General features: G+C 37.9%; 1 protein-coding gene across 4 annotated transcripts in view; it reads right to left on the reverse strand.

Annotated features, from left to right (window-relative positions):
* rnf220.1.L (ring finger protein 220, gene 1 L homeolog) overlaps positions 1-26,459 on the reverse strand; it is a 165,499-nt gene that overhangs the window by 74,306 nt on the left and 64,734 nt on the right. For 2 of the 4 annotated variants that reach the window (XM_041590436.1, XM_041590434.1), the window contains exon 3: positions 10,039-10,086. The exons of the other annotated variants lie outside the window; for them this stretch is intronic. In XM_041590436.1, the coding sequence (XP_041446370.1) occupies positions 10,039-10,086 (48 nt within the window). The remainder of the gene's footprint in view (positions 1-10,038; positions 10,087-26,459) is intronic. 4 annotated transcript variants of the gene reach the window in all.

Below are 26,459 nucleotides of genomic sequence, written 5' to 3' on the forward strand. Positions count from 1 at the left end.
TCATGGGCACAAACCGCTCCATTTCATTCAGCAGAGCAAAGCCAACACTTTGTAATTAAACTTATATTGTCTAATGTGCACGTTGACAGAAAGCCTTTCTTTAATAAAGGGATCAGGTTTTTTTTACTGTGCCTTCACTATTTTCTCTTCCTTGCTAATGATGCAGTCTTGTCTTTAGCATCAATATAGTGGTAAATTGTAGACAGCAATACCTGTTTTTCGTAACCCACCATATTAATAAAGATGTTCTGCTGTCTACACTTTCAATTCATGCAAGCTTACTCATAGATGAACTTGACTGTCTATTGAATAGTTGTCTGATAAATTGTTGTTACACATATATATTCTTTTGGATTAAACCATTGATATTCAAGAGAGGACAGATCACAGTTCTCATGTCCACAGACTGCAAAGCCGACATAGCATCCTAATTACCGTAAGCAAATAAAATTCTGCCAGGCCTTGAACTTCTTGTAGAACATAGACGACAGACTCTGCTGGAAGGCTGAGTGATTTTTCAGTTAAACATGCAAGCGTTTAGGCTAATTATAAAATGAGAATAAGACTGTCTGTGTATATATATATATATATATATATTGCATTTTGTTACATAGCACAGGTTACAGAGTGCAGCCAGACACAAGTGCTTTTGCTTTTTATTTAACTGTGTGGCATCGACAAGGGCAATAAAAGTAGTGGTGTGGTGAATTTTATGTTCTTATTTGACACATGAGATACACATTTATTTTTTATACAGTAATGTGTGATGCTTTAATTTTATTTGGCAAACTGGATTTTAATAACACTTGGAGCAATGGGAGTACCCATGCCATATCACCACCCAAGTAGTCCAGGCCAAACATGAGTTAGTACAGGCCACTGAAGTCCATAGGACAGTGCCTCTAGAATGGACATTACATCCTTAAAGGAGAAGTAAAAGCTAAAATTAAGTATGCTACATGTTCAATTATCATGTCGTCTGCCATGTATGCTATTCAGTTTGGACTTAGCGACATCACTGTTAGTAAAGAGATGTATTCATTACTGTCTATGTCTGTGAGATAACTGACAATATTAGAAAGGTCAAAGAAAACACAGCATTGTTTTCCTTCTATTGTGTGCACTTGATTTCTGTATCAGACCTGTTTTCAGCATAAACCCCCTAGGCTGGGGATTGAGCCCTCTCAGTTTGCTCCTCTCTCCCTCCCTTTTTCTCCTCCCTGCTGTAATCTGAGCCAAGAGCTATGAGTGAGCAGGGATAGATTCAGACAGGAAGTGATTTCACACCAAGCTAATACTGCAGCTGCTATCCTAAACAAACAGAGAGAGCTTCTAGATCTGTTTACTTAGGTATTGTGAAGCATTCTACAGAATAAATATAGTGTTATAGCTTGCACTATTGTGGCTAATCTAATGGCAATAAACTGCATCAGTAGCTTTTCTACTCCTTTAACTGTTCAAACTCTAGCAGAGTGGCTGCTGTGCAATGATCTACACACTACACAGGAAACAGAAATAATAATTATTTATAAGTGATGAAGCTTTCTTTTTTTTTTTTCCACATTTCTTTTTTACAATGTTGATGGTGGTGCAGTGGGCTGGAGACATTGATGCTATAGGCTTCAAAAAAAAATGTGGAACCTTTCAACATCTCTTGTGTGAGTTTAAACAATTAACCCTATGCTAAAATGCTGTGGGCATTGGGTGTACCCCCTCATTTGGCAGTGAAAAGTAAGGTTTTTGCTGCTACCCACTCCTAGGGTTGTCACCTGGGCGCTAAAAATATTGCTTGATTCCAAGGTTAATTAATAGGGGAAAACCATAAAAATATAGGAAGGCCGGTATTTTTTCCCAGAAAAGGTGGCAAACTTTGAATATTTTTGACTGCAGTAGGCATTTCTTTACTTAAATTGTATTATATTTGTATTGTATTTGTACTATAGCATTTCATCCACTATCACATATATTAATACAATATCCTCATCCAGTTTTCTTCTTTCTTTTTACATGTGTCATGAACTAAATGTCTGATCTGAGAATTGCTGAGCTTTTAATCTTAGCCAGGTTAAAACTTATCCCTGTCAATCATCATGCTTGCCTATCAATCTCTGGTGGGTAAGCATATGTCAGATGATCTTCTAATGTTTTTCTTATAGACACTTTTCTACCCAAGCAGTGTTTACATCTGGGGAGTAAATCAGCAGATGCCATCCAAGACTGATGGCCTAATTTCTTTATCTGATGGGTGGCGGGTAAAAGGTACCTCTTCTTCACTTGACTTCTCTCCACTCATCCCTCCCTTTAGGATATGCATTCAGGACAGTGCTGCTTCCCCCTTCCCTTTCCATTTCTGTCTCCCCATCTCATCTGCTTTTGACGGATAGCCCCCGCTATGGGCGCAACAAGATAAATTTGAAGGCCCCCAGCGTACGTCTGTCAAAGTTAAAGATGATAAATGGGGGAGGTGAGAAGGGACAGGCCTGCAGCATCTCTTGGTAATGGATAAGGTTTATTGTGGACGGATACACACCGTTATGATCCTCCGTTAATCTTTGCACATGGGGCGGCAAGGGGAGAGGAGAGAGGTGGGGAAGGTGCGTGGGGGAGAGGACGAAGACTGATAACTAGGAAATAGGAATGACAACATTTTTTAGCTAAGAGATTCTTCACAAAAATGCCATCCTGCTGCTGGCTGTGACAAGAGCTTGATTAAATAGGGAGGTAGTGAGAAAGGGTAGAGGTATGCAAGGGAGGGCACACAGAGATGGATCATTTCATTTCTTAGCATTTATTAGCATGTTCACTCAAGGGGGAGGGGATGCATTGACACATTCTCGGCTTGGCACTGCAACCACTCCTAAACAAGACACAAGCTTCTCCCAGGATAATGGGAAACACTCACAAGGCTATTTATCAAAGAGGGAAATAGGCGCTAACAGCAAAAGTAAAGGAAAGCTGTGTAAAATATTGCCTGTGTTTGTCAGACATAATCTGCTAATGGTATGCCAGTCATTTTTTGCCTCTAATTGTGTGCACTAAGTGTCACTGTGCAGTAATTACAATACTAGCACCGTAAATAAAGTGCAGTTTAATGACCCTCTAAATAGGGAAGTTCTTTTTTTTATCCCTGCATTCAGAATAGACATTATCTACCCCCCTTTTCTTAAAAGGAAAGGCAAGAACAAAAAATCTCCACTTTAACTCCAGTATACCAGTGACATTGAATCCTGGTTCACCAAAGTATTTTATGTTGGTATGAAGTGGGATACTCTTTTTAAAATACAGAAACTAAATAGCTGGGTCACTAAAAAATCTAAAGTTAGTAGTGTTCAGGGGACCCGACACAAATAATTTGCACAGGCCTATTTACCCCTTCATCAGTCACCTGCTACTCACTGCTTCCATCAGGAGTCCTAATAACATGATTATGGCTTCCTGATCGAATCTCCATGCTGTGTGGGCTCTAGCAGTCACTGGAGGAAAAGAATGATCTGTCAGATTATATACAGAGCGATAAAGGGTAATGGCAAAGGTATAGTGCCTTGGCCTTAGGTGGGGGGGGGACTGTTGGCTGGACTTGGCACCCCTGCATTTAGGGGAGTAGTTTGTTATATAGACCACATAGTGGCCTATATACCCCTCTTAAACCGTTTTGAAAACTGCTTGTGATTCCCTATATACAATTTTGTATAAAACCCCTTTCACAATATTTAATGGTAATCCTTAAACTAGGGATGCACTGAATCCAGGATTCGGTTCGGGATTCGGCCTTTTTCAGCAAGATTCGGATTTAGCCGAATCCTTGTGCCTGGCCGAACCGAATCCTAATTTGCATATGTTAATTAGGGGCGGGTAGGGAAATCACATGACTTTGCGTCACAAAAAGAAGAATTTTTTCCACTTTTTCCTTATGCATATGCAAATTAGGATTTGGTTCGGTATTCGGCCGAATCTTTCACCAATGATTTGGGGATTCGGCCGAATCCCAAATAGTGGATTCCGTGCATCCCTAACTTAAACATACTTTTATGTCTGCTCCCAAGCAAATTGCAAACCAGTATTGCAAACAATTATTTTTCTACTTAATCATTTTAAATGGATCTTAAGAGGAGGTTTCAAATTGTTTACATATAACTCGCTAACATCTTGTACAACTTCTAAATGTTCCCTGTACTGCACTGTGGCAGGTTAAAAAAAAATCACTAAATATACTTTTTCCCATTTACCATCTGCACTGGATCTTGCTAAGAAGAGCTTGTACCAACGTACTGTGCCTTCCAGCAGTGCAGGTGGAGCTGCTCAAATTGCTAAATGTAAACTGCAAGCAGGTGACATAATTAAGTACCCTCTTGAAACATCAAAGTGAGCTTGCTTTATTGCAGGTGCTGCATTCCGGAACCCATGGGGGGTGAGACCAGCAAAATGGGGTAGGGTCCCTGCTACCAAGACGCCTTGTTATAATGTGCACTTATTAATAGTGGATTAATAAAAAAAAGACCTGCTGCTTAAAAGACATTTCTGAGGACTAGCAGATTTTATTCCAGGAGGATAATTACCAATAAATAGAGGGACAATAACTATTAATATTTTATAGCTGTGCTTAATGAGCTGCAGAGAACAGTCCTCTCACTACTCTCCCTCCCTCTGTCTCCAAGAATGCCATATTTGTTTAACATTTGAGAACAGCCTTTCACTGCTCCAGATTTCACTCCTAGTTCACTCCTCCTTTCGTCTGCCCTTCTACATCATTCACACATGTGAATAAATATTATGCAAGCATAACTTATGTTCCTGAAAGTAGAAGGTCCAGAATGAACAACTACAGTGTGTCAGTGTCTACCAATGGCTTCTTTTTACTTTTTGTTTAGCCAAAACATAATCCTTTAGGGTGAATAAATCAGTAAAAATGTCACTTGCCTCTAGTTGTTAACCAGTTCCTTGGGATAGGAACATGCAGTAGAGAGATAAACACTTGCATATTTAACACAGATCATCCTAGTTGACCCCTCTATATTAAACAGAAGGGTGTAATTTATTCATATCCACTGAGGGGTCATGGTTCTATCAATATGGCAGCTTCCAATTGTATGTATACATGAATTTATTGTAAGTACAGATGGGTAAATTTGTCAGTGCAATAAGGAATTGCTTCTTAATTTAATATAAATATTGCAAGGAGCAGATCCATCAATGTTTGTTACAATGTTTGGAACGACTTATAATGCTGTTGCAATTAATTATTCAAAACAGTTTGTTAAATTTGAAGTTGCAGATTAGACTTTCAAAACCCCACAATACTGGGATATGTTTCTTTTGAAACATTGAGTATAAAAAAACTATAAGATCTATGGCTTAAATGGTTCCTGGCCATTTCATATTTATAAAAAAATTTCCATGTGTAAAATAAATTATTGTTAATAAAATGTTTTTCAAAATGAACACTGTAACTAGGAAATATAAAATAGAAATGCCATGAAATTGTTGCTAGGAATTCCTTCTGTCTCTATATATTTAAATAAGACTGACAACAAGAGAGGCAACCAATGAAAAGGAGTGACGTGTATAAGTGAGAGTGTGAGAAACATCAAATGGCTGACACTGTCACTCACACTAGAGCTCCTATGTAGGTAAAAGGGATATTCTGAGTTTATGCTTGGACAAATTGGCCTGTTGACCAGGTTCTCTGAGTGCTGACAGATGGTATTATTTTCCATCAGTCTATGGGATAAAAGTCCCAGCGAACATGATTCAAAACTTCTGGATTTCATCAATATGTAATCTGTCATAGTTTATCGGCATTTCCCATTGCCCAGGACTGAACAATGCTGCTGGTTTTATTAATACGTCAAATACATTATCCATGTAATATACTTGTCAGCTTTCTCCTGCCCACAGCCCATCCTTTCCCTGCCACCCCCCCCCCTATTTCCTCCTCCGCATTTCAATACCTGATAAATCGGCTTGAATTACATACATTTATGCCATTATTTGTTAAGATTAATGGAAGCCGTTATCTACAGGGGGGTTTGGGTAGGGACTCAGATCAAAAGTGTTTAGTAGAAGGAATGATTATCAAATGATTTCTCTGCCACCATCAAAAAAAGTGACCATCTAAACAAAGCTCATTGCTCCTGTAAATGCTTGGTTCTCCACCAGGCCACACGCGCCACTGAAATTAATGAAGAACCTGTGGCAGTGGCAATGTATTTTTCAGTGCCTGTCTTTTGTCTGCCTGATAAAATAGTATAAATAGTTAAATAAATAATAAATAGTAAAGCTTAGTAATGTTAAAAACATTTTTTGGTTGACGCTATTTTTACTTCACACATCTACATTAACCCAGAGTGACTGGCCTAGATCTCATTGGTGAGATCTCATTGGTGAACTCCTTAAGCTGTCCATAGGAATGTGTAATATGGCTACCCTCAAGCATGAAGAACTTTCAAATAATAAGGCAGGAAATGAAGAAATAGCCTGTGCTTACTTTAGACTACATGAAATCCAGGAGTGCAGCCATTGGCAAGCAGCAAAAGCCTAAAGTTTCCACTTGTCAATAGCAGCAATGACCCAGGACTTTAAACTTGTCACAGGGGGGTCACCATCTTGGAAAGTGTCTGCGACACTCACATGTTCACATCACTGTGCTCTGCTTAGGGGTTGTCACAAATTATCAAGCAGAAAATGAGGGTTGTCTGTAATATAAGCTGATGTTACAGGGCTGATTATAAAATTCTGATGCTAATTGTACTGATGTGCTGCCATGTAGTGATTATCTGTATTAATTACTAATCAGACTTATATGGTGACATTTCTATTCTATGTGTACTGTATATTGTGAGTGGGTCCCTAAGCTCAGTAAGTGACAGCAGCACAGAGCATGCGCAGTGAATCAGCAGAAAAGAAGATGGGGAGCTACTAGGGCATCTTTGGAGACACATCTTTATTGCTAAAGGGCAGTGGTTGCCTTGGGCTGATGCAGAAGCCAAAACATAATGTACAACATTTCTACCTACTTCTTTAGTTAGGCTTTAGTTCTCCTTTAATACAAGAATAAACTACAGTTTCTCATAGTTGCGCACACTGGGTATATTACTCCCCTGTGCCCCCAGAAGTTGCACTTGATGTTCACTTTCCCAATTGTTACTTCCCTAACCATAACCAACATGATACTAAAATCTAAAGGGATAGTCTTGCATGTTCAGTTTTCACGTATTATATCTGTAAAGGGTGCCTTGCAGTCCAAAAAGTCGGAAAACCTCTAGCTTAGACTGTCAATTATTATGCTTTGTGCTATTGGCTACTGTTTTTACTATAAGTGCAGAAATATATGTATATATAATAGCTGGTAAGGTGATGTGGCTGGGTAAGTTGGACTCACCAAAAAAAAAAGACTCAACCAGGGTGCCATGAACCACTTAGGGTAAAGCTGCCCTCATTTGAAGCATTAGCTACTGCTAAAGGGAACAAGCATGCAGGCCCAGACTGGGGTTCTGGCAAATGCCAGAGGGGCTGCTATAAGGTCCCATAGACAGTCACTATATAGTGGGCTGGTGGAGGACTATTTGGGCCTCTGAGTACTTGGAATGCCAGGGCCTATTTTGACTCCCAGTCCAGCCCTGCAAGCATGGCTTGAACCCACTAAAACCTACCCCCTGATAACATTTCCATATGTGCTAATTAATTTCAATGCCTGCAGCTCCTATTAGGGAGACATTGACCATAGTTTTCAAAGAAAAAATGCATATTTTATTACATGCTATTTCATTATTTTATTTAAGGCCAATCCTGCTGGTTTTCAGAAATGTGTGGGAAGGCTTTAAGATCTAAATCTTGTCACAACAGATACTTAGACAATGCTATCTATTTTAGGACAGAGAGTTGGATATTCCCCTATGTCTGCCTGAAAACTCTTATGAACTTGATTGCAATGGCAGCATAACTTTAATAGATCATTAGCCCTGAATGTGTCACTATAACAGGTCATTGTCAGAAGGAAAAACCTGGTTAGTACTGGCACTTCAGAGAAGTGGGTCAATTCTAAAGAGATGATGATTTCATATGAATACGTTTTTGAAGCCCAAGGGCTGGCACTTGGATAGCATTGTTCTATGACGACAGAATTCAGTTGTAATAACTACCAGATTTATAATGTTATTTCAAACCACTAAATACATCCTATGTGGTGGAAACTCTAATGCTATAAAGTCAAAGCCCCCCTTCCTTGCTTGTATCCACTACAAAACAAATGTTTATTAAGCCTTTAACTCTATCCAGATGTAGAGACAAGTTACATTCGCTTTTTCCCAATTTTCTCTCTAAAAGTGGACCAATTTTCATAGCACTGAAAATCCCAGAACACATTTTTTTGCCATACCATTTTGAAACTGTTTTCCACAAAATATTAAGTATAACGCCTGCTTTAGCATCATTTGAGTATTTTCTTCATGGTAAACGATGCATCCTCTAAACAATCTGTTAACTAACAACCACTAATATGTCCCTTGTTCAAAAAAGGGCTTTCCACACATTAAATGATTTAGAAGTGCAAGGAAATAACACAAGAGGTTTGAACACAACCTTCATCTCAATTGCTTCCAAGCTTGATCTGGGCAAATTGGCTCAAGATTAAAGAGAGCCCCTCTATTAAGAATCGAGGGGAGGAGTGAGGTGCATTGCTTCCCTTCTTCCAAAAACAACAAGCTCTTCTTGTATCCGGCATAAGTGCTAACACTGTAATAATTTAAGCAGAGAAAATTTAAGTCTTAGGGCCCCCCGCAGAGCTTTATACTAGGCTTATAAAAATTAAGTGGTAAGACGCACAGCTGCTGCCATAAATCCAGTGTCGCTAATGCAGCTCCGTCGGAAATTTCATCTCAATGAGAAGCTGAAAGGACAGCTACAATATTGAAGGGGTACCTCAAGGTGTTGAATAGGAATTTTCTACTTAAGGTGGCCATAGACGCACAGATAATATCGTACGAAACGAATTTTCGTCCGATATTCGTTGCGTGTATGGTGGAAAAAGAGCCGACTGATATCGGCAGAAGACTTGGATATCGGTCGGCTTGTCGATCGGGCTGGACGGAAAATTTTGATCGGGTGCCTTTGAAGGGACCCAAACATCGCCCATTGTTAGTGCTGAATCGTCAGATACAGGTAAAATTCTATTGTTTCTTCCCGTATATCTACCTGTATATCTGACGATTCAGCTCTACACGTGTGTATTGAAACGAACGATCTTTCTTGGAAAGATCTTTTCCAAGAAAGATCGTAATTGTTACGTCTATGGCCACCTTTACTTCATAGAGCTGCTGTTAATACTTATTTGAAATTCTAAACTTTTCAAAGCCTTTATTGCAAGTATTTTTTACCCATGTTTGGGTTTCATTGCCAACCTATAAATCAGCACGTCAAATATTTGGTGCTTTAGTAGGCAAAGTTTCTTTAAAAAACACCAGTAGGAACTCTGCAAGATGGTAAACTATAGAGTGCCTACCACAAGTTTTTTCCTAAAATTATACAGCACAAATTCAACTTAAACAACCCCCCCAAGTTTACGAAAAATACTTACTCATCTATGATAAAAAAAAACATTAGAATATGAACAAGCCAGAGACAAAAATATCAAAATAGTTCAATAAGCACAGTTTCGGCTACTGAAAATATGTCAGTATTGAACCCTGGGTGGAAAAGTTTCATCCTTCTATTTCCATTGCTCTGTTTCTACACTGCCTTCTCTGTTCTAACCATGCAGAGCAACACGTTGCTGAATTCTCTGGCACTGACATGGAAGCCTGTTACAAGATCAGAGCGGAAGTCTGCCAGTAAAAAGACAATTATGTAGGGTAGGAAAGAGGGAGTAAGGGTATAAAAACCTGCTTTAGTGCTTTTATTGTGTTTTTTAAGGAACCAAAGGGTAGTGTCTGAAGTTCTAGTGAGAGCCCTCTCATCTGAAGATCAATTAGCATCAATTACTGACTTCATTTAATTGTCGTAGAAGATGAATTTGTCATTTTTAGTCTTGAATTAATGGCAGACCTTCAACTTTCCTTTGGCAGAACCATCCAGACCTCTTGCAGAAGGGAACTGCAGATAGACAGTAGGGAGGGAGAGAAAGGAAAAAAAAGAAAGTGAAAGAGGAATTCTGTTTGAAAGAGATCAAGGATGGAAAAAATTGATAATCAGTGACAATGACACTACATGAAATCAGGGATTACCAGTGACAATGACATTACACCAGATTGGGGATCTGTAATGTATGGCTCTCCAGCTGTTGTTGAACCGCAACGTTTTTGGCTTTCATGGGATTCAGGGTGTTCAACAACATTTACCAAAACGGTTAGCTGAAGAACCATTGCTTACAATAGAACTGGAAGGACAGCAGAAAAAAAGGTGACTGTGGGAATACAGATAAGAACATGACATGTCCCTAAGCTACACACGTAAATGTATATAAGAACATGATAATTACCTAAGCTACACACACATGTATATGTAAAATAAATTAAACAATGTTATTGCTATGTGCAAGCACCTGGGTTCCAGACTGATTAGAAATCAAAGAAAATTTTGAAGTAATGTAATCCGGAAAATGCCTGGATCATACTGCAAAATTTCCTGCCAAAGTTATTTTCCTACTCTCTCACAAACATGTAGACACAGACACACATTTGTATTATGCTCCTGGTGCAAGCAACATGGCAGGGCCAGGAAAGACACTTTTGCAGTAGACATTTATTTAAAAATTGCATTACACTGAATTTTAATTGCAAATAGTACATTTTTAAGAACCGCTTTAAGGTAAGGGGTTGTTTTGGCTTAAAATAATTATTTATCCATTCAATACAGTTATCAAACTAAAACATAGAAAAAATTCTAAAAATATATGATAAATACACATTAAGATTAAGAAAATTATCACAGGAAGGAAATTTTGTTGCATATTTTTTCTGTAAATGATTTTCTTACTTTCTCCCTTTATTATACTATTACTCAAAGAAAATAGTTCAGGGCTAGCAAATATATTATACTATTCACAACAAGGTGAGCAGGATTCCAAGACCTGAAGAAAAAGTATATAACTGGAATCTTGCATTAATTCAGAGCACCATAAATATCAGGGTAACAATACATAAAGAGCTGCATGTGTGGACACACAGAAATATGCATATACATTAGGGATGGTCAACCTGTAGCCCTCCAGCAGTAGTACAGCCACATATCAAAATGTCCCCTGACTGTGCTCCCTGTGGGTAGGGGGCCATATTGGAACATCTAATTCAGTCACAACAGATGGGAAGTAAATGTGCTTTGCCAGGGTGCTGGTCCCTATAAATATCTTAATTGCTATTAGAATATTTCTTTTTGGGCACACTATGCATTTTCCAACCTCTATCTAAGCTTTATAAAAAATGATACCTGTACTTTATTTCCTTGTGCACAAGAAAAACAAGAATGCTAAAAAAAAATGCAATATACTTTGTCAGATGTCAAATATTTGGTTGCTGAGTTAGTCCATAATTGCTTGTTTAATGCCTCAACCAGTTTCAGTCTGCAGCACAGGGGCCATCTTTCCTTATCGTATGCTTGTTTTGCGCTGACTTTACACAGCAACATCAACAATAAGGCTATAAATGCATATCTTATTATACCTACTCATCCTTTGTTATTTACTTACAAATATTTTTCCAGCATTATTTTAGAGTTAGAGGAAAAGATGACTAGGGACAAGGAATTACTAGAAGTTTCCAGAGGGGTCATTGGGTTACTAGTGATACTTCTTATCCTTTCAGAATTATTTCTTGCGGGGGCTTCTGGGGGACGGATGGGATGAGCAGACAGGGGCGGCACCCGTTTAGAGAAAAAGCAAAAGGAGTTGACAGCCTTGTGACCATCAATCTTCCAGACTGTGCTCTCTGGCAGAAATTGAGTTTTGACTCACAGGGGAGAATACAGCAAATTAATAGACCATTACCCAAGCTGTGACCTGAGAAATGTGTGTTACTATGGGGTGGAGCGGAGGAAAATGTGGACGCAAAAGGGTCACTGTCTCATTAACCCTCTCGCTGCTTTGTGCAGTGTCCAGGTGTGTACGCTTGGATAAAGAAACAATTGCATTTACAACGTTATGCTCCCAGCCCCCTTTTTAATTTACGTTCTTCTGTCCGATTTTATACATCAGGCATAAAAACCTGAACTGCAGCACAAACTGTACAAATAGGAAATGATTTGTGAACAAGTCACTACAGTGAGCTGTATCAGTATCTCTAGTACTTTGTCGTTAGCAGTTCAGCACAACCATGGTTTGAAATATGTGGTGCATGCCCATTCTCTTACAGGAAGGATTTTTTTGTGTGTGTTTAAAAATGCATACTGAGTGTGTATAAATGCATTTATTGCATTTATATGTTTTTTCAATATAACTAAATGTGTTTAATTCAAAATGCATCTCTCTTTTCTATAGTATTATGTGTATATGTGTAAAGTGCACACAAAATGCACAAATGTTGTATTTCACAAAATCCAGTGATATCTGACTGCAATAAAATGAAATTCAAAATGTACGAGTACATAATATAATAGAATCAAATAGCGTCTCAAACAAACATCAAATGCACATATTCAATGTGGTACCTTGTGTTTCAATGAATGCTTACTCGCTCTATTTTTTTTTTTAAATTCCATGAACATGTACGTTTGAACAATGAGCCTATTTGTACATTTTATTTACTTTTCTCTCTAGAGAATAAACAGACTTAATGTCACTCTGCATGATAAAAAAAAAATTGTACCAAGGGCAGAAAACTTTTTTCTGTGCGCTGTTTTCAACTAGATAAACTGATTCATGGCAAAGTTGTGACAAATTGAACTAATTGAGCTGCTGAAACAAATGCATGGATTTTCATAGCCCTGAACAAGGCACTTTAGTCTTTTATGGAATAGTTGTGTTAGTATACTGCTGCCTGTTTTATATGTATTACAAGGACTTGCTAAGAGCCTTAATACATGCATGTCGTTTAATATTCCTTTTTAAACATTTTGTTTATGCACATACAGTATAATGGTCTAATGGAAGATTATTGTCTTATATAGGTGCTATACTGAGCTGACTGGAGAAGCCCCTTGATTCCAGGAAAGTTTAGTGATATGATGCATTTTGTTTGTTTGGAGCAGAAATATTTCCCATGATTATTTTCCCTGCCAATAAAAAAGGGTTATGGATGATGGACTATAAATGATGAGATGAAATTGCTGAAGTCAGCATTAACTAATAACAGGGTTTCTATACAGCATAATTGATCCCCTCCTTAACTAGCTAATTTAAAAATAGCAAAACTATACTGCTGAGCAATAAAAGGGGACAGTAACGCCCTGTTCCCCACTCATAATTCTGCAGCTAATCTCACAAGCAAACCTTTTTTCCCACAGGCACTACCCAGAGTATTTCTCTGCCTCATTCCCTTTCCACATGGCTGAGTGCTAGTATTAATTACTGAAGCCAATTCACTGTTTGTACGCTGATGTTTTAACTAATTACCACTAATGGCAGACACCAGTGGGCAATCAACTTCATTTAGATTCTGTTGCAAACCACTCATTACCACCTCTAGCGAGGAGATAAGGGAAAGTGAGAGAAAAACATTACAGAGAAACAGAACAAACAGATGGGAGAGCTATGAAACAGGGTAGAATGCAAAAATATAGAGGTGTTAATGAAAGAACAAAACAGAGGGTGAAATGAAAACTAATATTATTTGCTGTTACCAGCTGCCACGTGGAGTTGTCTGGCTGTGACAAAACGCCTGCGCCAAAAATAAGGTAAGAGATAGAATTGTTGCATGGCTTCGCAGCGTTGATCCATCGCGACACGACTGTCAGATGCAGACACTGCGTCTGCATCCGACAGTCGTATCACGTTGGATCAACGATGCGACACCATGTGACAATTCTCTTACCTTATGTTTGTCACAGCGCGTCGGATCATGCCGAAAACGTCCATGTAGTCCTACCCCAATGCTAAACACTGTTGGAATGTTCTACCATGTCCTTTGAATAAAAGTTTCCTTAGTCTAAACAAACAAGTGAAACTGTTGCATGCCAAATAACTAAATGCAAAACGATACATACTGTGAAAAATACTGATATACATTGTAGATGTCCCTTGAGATATGATTTAATATATAATAAATATCTGAAGTTACCGGAAATTAATTCATTATTCCATTGGATTGCAGTTTCAGTTGTGCCTGCTACCAATTGTTCTGCACTGAAAGAGCCTTCTCCTTGATGGTATAACAACTGCTACTCTTCATCCTTTCACTACTTGTTCTCAGGTGCCAATATTGGCATTGGTGCTGTTACATGCCATAACCTCATAAACTTTGCAGTTAAGTTATCATACCAATCAATGGGTCTCATTAGCCTTGGGTCAAAGTAAGGGCTGGCTGACTAAACATCTATTGAAAAAGATAAAACAACAAAACTTTTATTCTGACACACCAGAGACAGAATGATGGTTAAAGTAGATGGATGGGCAGTTTAAATCATGGTACACTGAACTTTGGCACAAATATAACTATTGTATATGATCATTATAATGCTCTGTATATATGAGAGAGATATGTTATTTTAATGATTGCTTTAAATGTTCTAATACTATAAACTAACCAAAGGGATTATATACAGATATTTTCAGTTTAAAAACCTAGTGTTAGGCATGTTGAATTACAGCAGTTTACTTTATTTTTTCCATATAGCTAAGCATGCCTTTATGACAAACATAAGATACAAAATGAGACATATCTAACAAATGGGGACATTAAAAATATAATATTATATAAAACACTATTGAGCAATTCAAGGTATAGGATCTATCTGGAATGTGTGGGGCATAGTATTTCTGCATAAGGGGTCTTTTTGTAATTTGGATCACTTTACCTTACATTTATTTAAAAAAACAAAAGCAATATGATTGTTTTCCCACCAATATATTAATATTTATGGTAGCTCAGTTACCAGCAAATACTATGTACTGGTTTATTATTAAAGGGAAAAAATAAACTAGAGGGAGTTGCAGATCACGGCCCTACACATTATTATAGTTAAAACCTACTTATAAAGCAACAACATATTGCTGTATTATAGAAGAGTGTATACATACAAATTACATTCAAATACTGACCAATACAGGAAGTAAAAAGTGCCCTGCTCATTAGACCATACCATCTAAAAGGAGAGAAGGGGTACACATACAACTGGTCCTATTCTCCTCATGTCTATGTGGACTAAAAAAAGTCAAGTGTATTCCAGCTTGACAAATCTTCTAGCAAGACCTACAGTCTTAAACTTGTGCAGAAAAAATAAAAACATCCTGAAAAAGTAAAATTTCAGTGATTATTACAGTATATCTTCCTTTATGCCATATTTTAAATATTTGCTCTTTATATTTTTATACTGTATATCCATTACGCTGTTAATATAACTTATCAGTACTAGGAGGCTTAACACATTCATGTTAATCCTAAAATCTATAGGCAGAACCTATACCAACTGTATTGATTAGATAAGAATATGTATGAAACAAACGTACAATCTAGGCCTTTGATTAGTTTCAGAATTTTTCAGGAAATCCTCCTTAATTGCTGTCTGAGAAAAGATTAAGGTTTGGTTCTAAGTAAAATGTAACAAAAGCAAAGAAAAACCCCACCAGAGCAGATTATGTCTGATCCCTATACATAACGGGTACCAGCTTTCGTGCTGGACAGTTAATCAATACATTTAGTAGAGAAGTAATTACACAGAGGTAACATGAGCACTGAGGAATAGAAGAATACCTGACAACAAACGCCTGCAGTTCCATTTTAGAATGAGGAAAAAGAAATTCCATCTACTATTTGTAATTTTTTCCACAAGAGGGCTCTGCTTTATGATCTGTGCTCACTCACCATCCCTCTCTGCTCAACCTGCTTTTTCCTCTCCCATTTAACAGAATCTGTTTGTCTTGTAGGCTTAGCAAAGCCTATGAATGTTGACAAGTGCTATCTCCGCGCCTGGGAGAAAACCATTTAAGCACTAAGCCCTCTTGGCTTTAGCAGGATGAATCCCTTTGCCGGGAGCTCACAGTACAACACCTGTTAGTGTGTCAGAAGGGAAAGGAAAACTAATAAATCCCAAGCCTGACCAATTTCTGTTAGCTTGACAGGCCACTCTCCAAGAAGCTCAAAAGAAAAGGCCCTAGAGATTGATCCTCTGGATGCCACTGTTTCGTCACTAGCACACTAGGGGTTGGATGGCCTAAGTAATAATGGCCACTGTGTAGTACTATTACAATTATAAATCAAGAATAAAGTTACTATCAAACACATCATACTGCTAACAAATGGGAATATACCTACCCTAATGTAAGGCAATAATGAAGCACTGTTGGGCTTTACTCAGGTAATACATGTTTATACAAAAATGTAAATTTAATTTTAAATAGAAAACTTAACAGAAATTTGGTGTTTACGACAACCTCAAGTTAAATATTATTAAATTTATATGCATCAATTGTAAAGTGTGTGGTGGGGAGATTTCCATTAAATCAATATCAACCTATGACCTTCCCCCACTAAAAACAAAACCATGTCTATGATTTTCAAACAGCTTCTTTCTTCCCCAGTGCTCCCTCTGCTCATTAATATTTAGCTTTACGTTTCAGAATATTGATGCCTCGCTTGACAGAAACACTGTGGCCTGGAGGAAGGAAAAAGCAATGGGGTTGATGTACCAAACAGCAGCACCCCCTACAGGAAGCTTTATTTGCCAGAAACATAATGGCATCTAAAAAACAGAGTCTGTTTTCTGTTTTTTCTGCCCAATTGTAGTTATGCTGTGAGTCAGTCACTTAAATAAAACAAATCCTTGTTTCACTAAGAGCTGGAGACAACAAAGTCCATATATGGGAAAGTAGTAAACAGCTAGGTTAACCCACAGAGATTGTGAAAGTGGCATGTATGTCTACCATACTTGGTATATACAACTATATTTTTTAGTTATTGTGAGTACCACAGACAGGGCCACCATCAGAAATAACAGGGTCCCATACGACAAAATTTCCTGGGCCCCCTGGGCTGCAGCCACCCCACTGCAAGCCCCACCCACAGGTTTGCCAGTAAAAAAATGAAACAAAAAAACATAGGGTCCCCCGCAAGTTAAAAAAAAAAAAACATTGTTGGTCAGGGCCCCCCACACTTTAATAAAAAAAAACATTGGTGGTCAGGGACCCCATAAAAAAACATTTGTGGCCAGGGCCCCCCATTAAAAATTTATTAGTGGCTAGGACCCCACATGGTAAAAAATAAAATTTTTTATGTTGCACTAACTAGATTAGCAGGGCTCACCTGCTGTCAGTAAACTCGCAACTTTGGAAATGATGGGGAGAGCACAGGTGGCGGCATCTTCTTCCAGTGACAGCATTTCCTTCCTTTATTGGTCACAGAATTTTAAGTCCCAGTAAAGCTGCATGGCGGTTGGATGAGCTGGAGGGGAAGTTTTATACCTCAGCATTCCAATCCCTGAGCAGCTCAACCGGGACTTAAACTCTGTGACCAATAAGGGGAGGGAATGGACTGAAGATGCCTCAACCTGTGCTCCCGCCCTCACTTCAAAAGTTGGCAGCTCTCTGAAAGCAGGGGGGCCTGGCTAATCAGGTAAGTGAAGCATGGCCAGTAGGGTTGCCACCTTTTCTGGAAAAAAATACCTATATTCTCGCTGTTTTTTCCTATTAATAAAATTGGCATCAAGCATAATTTTTACAGACGATGCCAGTAAAATACAGGCCAGATGGCAACCCTAACGGCCAGGCCCCCCTTAACCCCCGGGCCCGGTACAACACAACCCCCTGTTCTCCCCTGATGGCGGCCCTGACCACAGTATGACTCTGGTAGCTCGAGTATCTTGTTGTTGTTTGACATCTCTTTTGATTTCCCTTTTTTGGACCTCATACACTTGTCACTCTAACATGATTATGATGTTCTTTTCCTGTATCAGCATGTATGACACTTGATTGACTAAAATGAAGGCCTGTTGTCATAGCTGGCAGCACAATAAAGCTTTGTGTAGTAAAATAGAAACAATGCTTCAGGCTCCTCATATCACATGGTGTGGAGAGAATGAGCACCATCTGGGAATGGCACAGATTGAGCAAGCACTCCGTCATATTATCAGCTGCTGGCACCAAACTAGACTAAAATTCCTTAACCCTTAGTTCAGGGACAGAACTATCTGTTGGGGGAGTCAAGAGAACCCCTGCTCTCTGCAGGATAGTACAGAACATCAGATGTATGGAGAAACTAATGAATGACAAATTGGGTAAAGGTGGAAAAAAGTCCAAAAAAAACAGTTGTGCTTGTAAAAGTATACAGCACTGGAAGCTGGTACATTATTAGGGATGGTTTAGAATGTCTCAATTCTAAAATTTATTGCAAGATTTGGTTCAGTATAATCAATCAGTATAATCAAAAGTCCTGTAACTATAAGAGGAAAATGCATTTTTCCCACATTTCATGCAAAATCAAAGCAAAAAAATCATGATCCCAAATATGAGATGTATCAAAGAAAGACAAAATCTAATTTACAGCACCTAAAATCTATTGAAATGAAGTCAGTGGGAAGCATGTCTCCAACATTCAAGCAATTTGATATTTGAGCTTTTTCCATGATTTTACAGCAATCACAATTTCTGTGCTAGCTTGAACCTTAATGGCAAATTGCAATTCACATTTTTTTCTTGTGATTATATAGTCAAGTTAACAATATAGGAAGGTTAGTATTTTTTAACTGAAAAGTTGAAAACTGCTGCCAAAAAAAAAAATAGTAATGAATGTGACAAGATTTATCCTTCAGGATCAATGCATGTTATGCTGGCCATAGACGCAAAGATCTGATCGTACGAATCCAGGATTCGTACTATTTTTGGACCGTGTGTGGAGAGTCCGGACATTTTTCGTCCTGGGGAGATCGGTTGTTTGGTCAATCAGACAGGTTAGGAAATTTCTGTCGGCTGCCGATAATATCTCTGCGTGTATTGCCGTTCGTACGATTTTAAGTGGGAGACTGTCACTAGCTTTGTCGGAGATAGATATAGTACGATTGCTGTCAGGGGCAGAACATTGGCTGATCTGTTCTTTAACTACTTTATTTGATCTGACTGGTAAGACTTTGATCTGAATGGTTAGTGGCAGGTCGGGAGATGGGGAAGTCCGATTATACGATGATTCGCACGATCGGATCTTTGCATCTGTGGCCAGCTTAAGAACGCTCAGGACAAAAATTTGGACTTTGTCCTTCTCTAGAACCAGTCCTAACTGATATTTAAAAATACAGGCAGTTTCTGCTTGTTCAACATTTATATTATGTGTAGAACTGCAGTAAAAATGAAATCATGAAAGGGGTTAAATTAAGCATTTGCTCTGGGACCTAGTGATAGTGAAGACCCCAAGGGCACATTTGGGCACCAGGCTGCCAGGCATGTGTGATTTACAGTCTCCTCACTTCCCCATATAACAATCAGGATGGTCGCTGGGTAATGGCTGTCTTCAGGGACCCCGCCTAAAAACACACTGGAGAGCGAACAAAGGGGACAGGTTACAGTTTCTTCTGACACCTACGTGTGATTCATGGCCCTTGGCCTGTATTATAAACCTCTCAGACTCCCTGATGCAGAATATTTACAGCGTACAGAGCACAGGGTGACAGACACTATGCGCACTCAAGTACAAATGCTTTGTGCATGCAGAGGTATTATCACTACTATTGAAACTAGATCTTTGCTTGAAAAACCTTAGATTTTCCTTAGATTTGCATGGCAAAGCACACCTATGACACAAATTAAGTTTAAACATATTAGATTGTGTGGAGATTTGACTCTTAGGTGTAGATATATATAGATGTAGATTGAAGAAATAAAGCTTTTTTGGCAAAGTCATAAAAGTTTTAAAAATTTTAACTTTGGAGAAAAAGTTAACATTTTAATGTATGTATGTATAACTTTATTTATAAAACACTACAAGGATACACTCCCTGTACAACCTTACAAATGTATGAAAGCACACAGGGAGAATAAGTATTATCATAAATTAAATTAAATCAATTAATAAAAAATATATAGAGATTCAGTTCTATCTCATTAAAAACACAGTTCCAGCCCTGTACATTTTACAATCTGCAAATCTGCAAACTGAGTTTAATTCACAATCATTAAAGCAAAAGCCAAGTTGTGGGTTTGCTCAGCAACAACACCTACTGAATGGCTTGGTACATAACTGAAAACAAAATAGGTTTGCCAAAAATAGGTCTAATATCATCATAGTACAAATATCATACTAATGATAACTTAAGAACTAGTAATCATTTTCTGGTGTTAAACACCATCACGTAAATACGCCAAACGAAGCGAAGTTGCACTAGCGTTGGCTAATTTGCATATGGCGGGAAATTGAAGTTCAATGGACGTATATGTTGCAGCAAATACATTACACTTCACAAGCCTGGGAAACCTTAATAAAATAAAATAAAGTTGTTATATTGCCCTACACATGAGCCCAGTGTATAGTTTATGTGCCATATGTTAGGAAATGTAGGGGGGAAGCCGGTTACCCCCAAAAAAATTTCAGCCTATCACCCTGAAAAAGGAAAAAAAACGCTAGCACTTTGTCTGGTCTGAGGTGGCAAAGGCAAGTCTAGCGCAAGTAAAATTCAGATTTTAGTGAATTTGCAGTTACGTCCATTCGCCAGAGCGCAAATTCACCTGGTGTTAGGGAGCGAAGTACCGCTAGAGTCTATCTCCTCGCTTGCGAAGTTACACCGGCGACCGTTAGTAAATCGGGGAAGTACCAAAATGAAGTCACGCTGGCGAATTTTCTCCCGCGTTAGTCATTTCAACCCCCTAGTCTCTTCTGTTTCTCCTACAATACTTTTACAATAACCCCTGCATACCATTTACCTAAGAAATGATTATATAATAATGTAAGAATTGGAATATCTAGGTCTAGGATATAGATAGTGTCAAAAATTAACAGAAAACTGTAGCTGGACAGCTGATTGCAATCTGTCATTAAAATAGAAGCTTCCTCAAAAAGCGGCTTACATTTTATTCTATCCTGTTTAGGTAATTATCCAATAAGAACAAGAATTTTATATTGAATGCCTATCTAATCTGTGATAGTATAGCGGCATATAGCAAATCTGAGGCTAGAAAAATCACACCAGAAATAACTTGAATGGTATACCCTGCAACACATAGACCTATATGAATGGTAAAAGATCACATATGGAGTCCGCTTATCTTGCCGCCTGTAGTTAAAAGCTAAAAAATAAATAAATTCTGATAATGTGCAGTCAGCTATCTGTTCACAGTCCCACCCATTCTCTAGACCTTTTTGTTACCTCAGATTTATCAAATGTGGCTTTTATTTGTGTGCCATATAAATAGCGCATAAACAAACTTTAGTATGATAAAATGCTTGTGCTTTGAAGTCATAAAGTTATTAGCTGCTGAAAATCTCAGCTACTGCTCTGAAAAGCTGTTAGTGGGCAGGGCAATACTATTAACCCCTGGCAACATAGCCCAATCCTCCAGTTCAGCCAAGTCTCCATATCCCTGAAAAGAATATATATATATATATATATTTTTTTTTTTTTGGATTCGGCCGAACCCCCGAATCCTTCGCGAAAGATTCGGCCGAATACCGAACCGAATCCGAACCCTAATTTGCATATGCATATGCAAATTATGGATGGGAAGGGAAAAACATTTTCTACTTCCTTGTTTTCTGACAAAAAGTCACTCAATTGCCCTCCATGCCCCTAATTTGCATATGCAAATTAGGATTCAAATTCCGTTCGGCAGAAGGATTCGGCCGAATCCGAATCCTGCTGAAAAATGCAGAATCCTGGCCGAATCCCGAACCGAATCCTGGATTCGGTGCATCCCTAATATATATATATATATATATATATATATATATATATATATATATATATATATATATATATATATATATATATATATATATATATATATATATATATATATATATATATATATATACACACATACCTCTGTTGGGAAATATAAGGATATTAAAAGTGAACAAAAAGTTTATGACCATTTAAAAGCACAAAACTACAGACCAAGTGTATATTCATAAAAGTCATCTAACTCATAAGTAACTATTAATATTATAAAGTAGTCTAACATAATTCCTAGGGGGTCTTAATTTCCAGAAGAAAAAAAGTGATAATAACAGGGCACACCAGCATTGCAAAAAAAAAAATAAAATACTTTATGTCATCATAAGCATTAAAAGAAACCCAACACATTTCAACACCATACAAGGGTCTTCATCGACGGGCACATGCATAAAAATACAAATGCAAAATACAAATGCAGGCAACTTACAATCAATCGGCACACACTTCTATCACCCTAGGAAGTTTAAAAAGTATCCCATAAAACAAAGACTTGACAAAGCACTTATGTAATTTAATTTATTAAATGTGTGGTTTATACTGCATTGGTAAAACTGTACAAAAATTGGTTTCAAACACAAAAGTGTAATTAAGGCTGCTACTCATACAACGAAACTAGTTCAACATTATGTGTCCTCACTGAAGCTAATGGGGATTGAGCAGATCTCTAACAGTAATTGTGTGATAGATCTTAATACCCGACTGTTATATAAGGAAGCAGAATGGATGTATCAATTACAAACCAGGTTTCCCCAGGGGCTAAAAGATGATTTCAGCCTTGCATGTTTTTTGGACATTAGATGATTTTTTTTAAAAAAAAAACATTTCTTAATAGTAGGGATGCAAAGAATCCAGGATTCGGTTCGGCATTCGGCCGAATCCTTCTGCCCAGCCGAACCGACTCCTAATTTGCATATGGAAATTAGGGACAGGGAGAGAAATTGCATTACTTTTTGTCAGGAAACATATGCAAATGCAAATTGCATATGCAAATTAGGGTTCAGGTTCGGTAATCGCCAAATCTTTTGTGAAGTATTCGGGGGTTTGGCAGAATCCAAAATAGTGGATTCGGTGTTCTTATAGTTGTAAAGAGCAAACCAATTTGCTCCCCAAAGAATGGATTTAATGTTGGTGGTACACATACTTAACAGCAAATACAAGGTTTTCTGTAAAAATCCAGAACCTTCATGACATAGAGCATGCATATTGATGGATTTGGCTGACATGTTATTGCCTTTCTGATTTTTTTAATGCAATCATCCATGGCTGATAATATATGGATGTGACTAATCAGAGCTGATGTCACTTCCAGGTAGGCACACACCTCAGCGAACTCTGCAGACAGGAACACTGAGGGGCACATTTACTAAGCTCGAGTGAAGGATTAGAATGAAAAAAACTTGAAGTTCGAAGGTTTTTTTGGCTACTTCGACCATCGAATTGGCTACTTCGACCTTTGACTACGACTTTGAATCGAACGATTCAAACTAAAAATCGTTCGACTATTCGACCATTCGATAGTCGAAGTACTGTCTCTTTAAAAAAAACTTTTTTTTAAAAAAAAAACTTTGACTACCGACTTCGCCACCTAAAACCTACCGAGCACCAATGTTAGCCTATGGGGACCTTCCCCATAATCTTTCTTAGCAATTTCTGATCAAAGGAAAATCGTTCGATCGATGGATTAAAAGTTCGATCGAACGATTTTTCCTTCGATCGCTCGATCAAAGTAAATGCGGTAAATCCTTCGACTTCGATATTCGAAGACGAAGGATTTTACTTCGATGGTCGAATATCAAGGGTTAATTAACCCTCGTTATTCGACCCTTAGTAAATGTGCCCCCAAGTGTATTTCTTCCTAAAAATAGGTAGGATGTTTTTAATAGCAACTTTAAAAAAAAGAGTGGAGTTAGAGATCTCCACAGTCCGCAGAGTGAACTATCGCCTCTCCCCATTTATTTCTAGGGGATTTTTAAAGGCGTATTTATTAAAGGGTGATATTGAAAGTTCTACCCCAAGGAGTGTTACTGACAAATATAATAATACAGAATTTTAACAATGAATCAGCCAGGGATTGTTAAAGGTTACTGGAACTCTCCTGCAGTATGAGGGTTAATAAAAAGATTAATTACTACAAGTTAATCAAAGAACCTGATAAGCAGTTACTGGCGTCGCCAATGATATCCTTCAATAACAGAAAACTTTTCTATTCTCCCTTTATTTTCTGAAGCAGCAATAAAAAAAATCAACAGCTAAATGATCTTGTTTATGGCAACTAAATCAGCTGCATGTGCTTAATGCTGAGGACTAATGAATTTATTGCCTAGCTTGGAATTTGACAGAAGTTGTAAAAAAGTCATTAACTTTTAGCAGTGTATTTCTATAGTCACCTTCAGCCCTCTTCCCTCCAACACACACCTGATTATTCCTCCACCTGTCTCCTCGAGCAACGTTCACCAATCAGGGGTATAAAAAGCAATCAATTTCTTTTTAATGATCTTGGTGATAGATTGCAGAATCATTGTATGTACTTGGTGTCAGTAAATGCTGGATTGGCTGTATTAACTTCACAAGCAATTTAAGGGATTTGTTGTTTGGAGGATTTGCAACTTTGGACATTCTGCTTTCCAATGGAAAATGGAAGTTGCATCAAAATGTGTTAACTGGGCATGTCATTAAAGGGTGCTGTTCATTCAACTGCTACACTGTCTGATCTATATGAAAGGTATTTTTTAAATTGCATGTATTTGTTGCAATACGATATGTTAACTCTAAGAAGGCTCTCAAATCCACATTAAATTGTTATTAGAACATGATAAACAGAATGCACATCCCCAAATGTGTCAGTTAGTGTAAGTGTGCATCCAAAACAAGACCAGTGCTGTAATTTCGCATGGTGCCTACTTTCCGGCTGTTCATTTTCAAACTGAATATGTAGCTCTGAAAGAGCTTGAACTTTGCTTGAAGGTGAACATCCCCTTGACGTGCCTCTACAAGGTCCATCAGTGAAGAATATAAAATGCAGACAAAAAAGCAATCATTTTCATTACCGTATATTATTACAACACCACAGATGAGTGCAAGTCACGTGTTACATATGGCTTGTGTGTAGCAAGGGCCCAGTAAACAGTAGCATGCATGTACATATAAATATGCAATGAGTGACTGTATACAATATACTATGCTGGGCATTCACATACAGTATAGGTTGTCCTGTGGTTTTGGCCTGTCCCCTTTAAGAGTACCAAGCATTCTGCAAAATACAATAATTAAAAAGAAGTATGTGTTTCATTTTCAAAATAATTTTGTTAATAAAGCATTATTATGTCATCATACTTACTTCTGCTGAAATAAAAAAAAATAGAAGATAAACTACTTCTAGTCTACACTGCAGATATAATAACAGCTATGTTAGCAAAAATCATCAACAAACTGAATAGATCTACAGATGTAAAATTGCCCTGCACAGAGAGCATGTTCGGGCACACTGGAACTTCCATAACACCCTTCCTGTATACAATAGCCGTTGAAAGCCTCAAAAAAACCCACAATCTCTGTACCTCTCACACACACCAATATTCACAGGAAAGGCTGCCCACCAGTCCTGTAAATTCTACTGAGGTGTCAAAATGGGCACAGATGTGAGCACCACATGTCCAGCTGCAGTTTCCCTTCAATATACAGTATTTGAAGACATCCGATTTTACAGACATGGATATCAAGTGCCTGAATAGCCCTTTCCACGTCACCATAAGGGACCAGTTTAAGCTTTCTGGAAATATTCTCTGTCTTTTTAAGTAAATTCCAAATGTAATGCTTCACAAAACAATTAATTTCCTTGCTATTTTTAACATAACAGAAATCCAACTTAATATTAATCAGCTAATATACATTATACTGCTGGTTTTTGTGCAAAACCTTCTATTATAAATAGGCCCTGATGGTTGAAGCTCAGGGCTAATTTCACATTTTCAAAAAAGAGATATTCTTCCACTAAGAAGGTACAGACGGGTGATTTTCCAGCCGGTCTGCCAGATATAAATATGAGGTCACACTGCACTGATGTGTGATGATAATACATTATGGCTTTTGATGTATGAGTCTATCAGCATCTTTGTCCATAGCCTGTTTTGTGGCTGCTTGAACAAGCAATTACAAATTATAGGCTGTGATGCCCATAAGTCATTGCTCTGTGTTTGGCAATGGTATATTTATCCATAGAAATGCAATGCCTTAACCCTTTGCTTGGAACAGGGAAATTCTACCACACGCTGTTTTAAAATTTAGGTTTAAAAACAAAAGGAACATTTAGCACTGTATAAAAAGGCCCTAACTTGGTAACATGTGCTCAACAAATGCCCCTTTTCTACTTCATAACCTATAGCCCTGCAGCCATTAGGGACATCAAATCAGCAGTTCCCCAGTATTGACAAATGAGTGAATACTTT

Source organism: Xenopus laevis, chromosome 4L, assembly GCF_017654675.1.
Source record: "Xenopus laevis strain J_2021 chromosome 4L, Xenopus_laevis_v10.1, whole genome shotgun sequence".
NCBI classification, from domain to species: domain Eukaryota; kingdom Metazoa; phylum Chordata; class Amphibia; order Anura; family Pipidae; genus Xenopus; species Xenopus laevis.